Source organism: Brassica napus, chromosome C4, assembly GCF_020379485.1.
Source record: "Brassica napus cultivar Da-Ae chromosome C4, Da-Ae, whole genome shotgun sequence".
Taxonomy (NCBI): domain Eukaryota; kingdom Viridiplantae; phylum Streptophyta; class Magnoliopsida; order Brassicales; family Brassicaceae; genus Brassica; species Brassica napus.
Genome location: NC_063447.1, coordinates 16689471 through 16691565, shown reverse-complemented (window position 1 = coordinate 16691565; position 2095 = coordinate 16689471). Strand labels below are relative to the sequence as shown.

Genomic DNA, 2095 nt, shown 5'->3' with positions numbered 1-2095 from the left:
ATAAGTAAATATTCACGCTTATTGATCCACATTCATTGTATATATAATGTCGCATTTCCAGTCATTGCAAATCACATGCATAACACACACAAAATGGAAAAAAGATGGAGTCTTCAAGGTATGACTGCTCTAGTAACCGGTGGAGGCAGAGGAATCGGGTTTGTCTTTCTACTGTCTATATCGTCTTGAATGGTCAAGATTTTAAATTATATTATGTGTGTTGAATGTTTAGGTATGCAATAGTAGAGGAGTTAGCTGGTTTTGGAGCTAAAATCCATGTTTGCGACATATCCGAGACTTTGCTCAATCACAGTTTAAGCGAATGGGTAAAGAAAGGGTTTCAAGTGAGTGGTTCAGTCTGTGATGTAACTTCTCGACCCGAGAGAGAAAATTTGATGCAAAAGGTCTCCACCCTGTTCAATGGCAAGCTCAATATTTTTGTAAGTAACTGACCTTTGATATAGAAACAACTAAGCATTTACATTCAAAGAAAACTTTGTTTATGTTTATCATAGATGAACAATGTGGGTGGAGTTCGTTCAAAGCCAATGACAGAATATGATGCAGACGATTTTGATTTCCATATCGCAACAAACTTGGAACCTGCTTTCCATTTTTGCCAACTTTCACATCCCCTCCTAAAGGCTTCAGGTTATGGAAGTATTATCTTCATTTCCTCTGTAGCCGGGGTTGTATCAATTGAATCTGGATCTATTTGTAGTCTAGCAAAAGGTAACCAAAGTACTATTAGAGCAAGATTAAGTAGTCAACAAGGAGTGTTTGTGTTTTTTTTGTTGATTCCACATACAAGTCTTTTACAGGAGCTCTGAATCAGCTAGCAAAAAATTTGGCATGTGAATGGGCAAAAGATGGCATAAGAGCCAACGCTGTTGCTCCTAATGTTATCAAGACTCCTATGTCTCAACCTGTAATCAACAAGACAACTTTTACACCTTTTAAGAAAAAAATTTAAACAATCTCATTTCCTCTAATCATCTCTCATATTTTGGTTCTTAAAGTATCTAGATGACGTCAGATTCAAGAAGGGATTGTTTGCTAGAACTCCACTTGGTCGCGCTGGTGAGCCAAATGAAGTTGCATCACTAGCCGTCTTCTTGTGTCTACCTGCAGCTTCCTACATTACAGGTCAAACCATTTGTGTTGATGGAGTCCTCACGATTAACGGTTTCTCCGATCAACCGCATGCTTAAGAAATAGCCTTGTTTTGTTTTTCTTTTTTCTTCTGCAACTGTCTTTAATCTCTTACAGTATTATCTATAATAAAAATTCTCACGCTGTGAATGTATGCGCAAAAATATGAACGACTACACATTGCCATTTGTATGAATAGAAGATTCAGTCACACAGGAGAACCTTAGCGATCACCAACAACTTGAAGCAAAGCAATATTTCTCAAGAGAGACTCTCATGCATCATAAAGTTTCTCCTCTATACTCTGTTTTGTTCTAACAAAGAAAACGCGAATCAAACTCGAAGAAAACAAGAAAACTGAGAGAGAAACTCGATCAACATGTCTTAACTGAGCATAACATTGGTAACACTCATACATGTTCACTTCAAAACTCGTATCAACATGTCTTTATGCTAATGTAGTTGGTTATTTGATATATGTTAAGAGTCTACACCATGTCAGATTCAGTATAAGCGGTTAGTCACGTAATTAATTTACTTTGAAGGGTACAAAGTATAGGCTTATGTTTAGAGGCCAACAGTGTAATAACCCTCGCGAGCAGATAGAATTTTGGTAGAGAAAAATTCCACTCGACCAGTTTGGAGTTGGTTCGACCAGAATTAAAAATAGAAATCGACCCGGTGAATTAAATGTCTCGACAGAACTATCTTGTGGCCGAAAGACCTTTCCTTTATAGTTCTGGCTGAGTGTTAATTTTTTTTATGGTTTATTTTTATTTTAGTTGGACGAGTTTATACAAAACCAGGACGGAAACCAATGGACGGGAAAAATTTGGTCGAGAACTGGCGGGAATAATTTCAGCTGCTTGGTAATTTAAATCAGTCATGAGAGTTGCACCAGCTTGTGTGCTTGCTTGCTGGATCAGTCATGTGACATGCACCT

The 2095-nt window shown here is 37.5% G+C and overlaps 1 protein-coding gene across 1 annotated transcript; it reads left to right on the top strand.

Moving 5' to 3' along the window:
- Positions 1–1483, top strand: LOC106368972 (tropinone reductase homolog At2g29320-like). The gene is made up of 4 exons (XM_048754880.1): positions 1–158; positions 233–732; positions 822–928; positions 1020–1483. Exons 2-4 carry the CDS (start codon positions 516–518, stop codon positions 1209–1211), a joined length of 516 nt encoding a protein of 171 aa, XP_048610837.1. The 5' UTR covers positions 1–158; positions 233–515; the 3' UTR covers positions 1212–1483.
- Positions 1484–2095: the final 612 nt, after the last annotated feature.

Coding starts and splice junctions, on each gene's coding strand:
- LOC106368972 (XM_048754880.1), top strand. CDS start 516: ATGAACAATGTGGGTGGAGTTCGTTCAAAGCCAATGACAGAATATGAT. Junction 733..821: donor TATTTGTAGTCTAGCAAAAG/GTAACCAAAGTA, acceptor AGTCTTTTACAG/GAGCTCTGAATCAGCTAGCA. Junction 929..1,019: donor AGACTCCTATGTCTCAACCT/GTAATCAACAAG, acceptor TGGTTCTTAAAG/TATCTAGATGACGTCAGATT.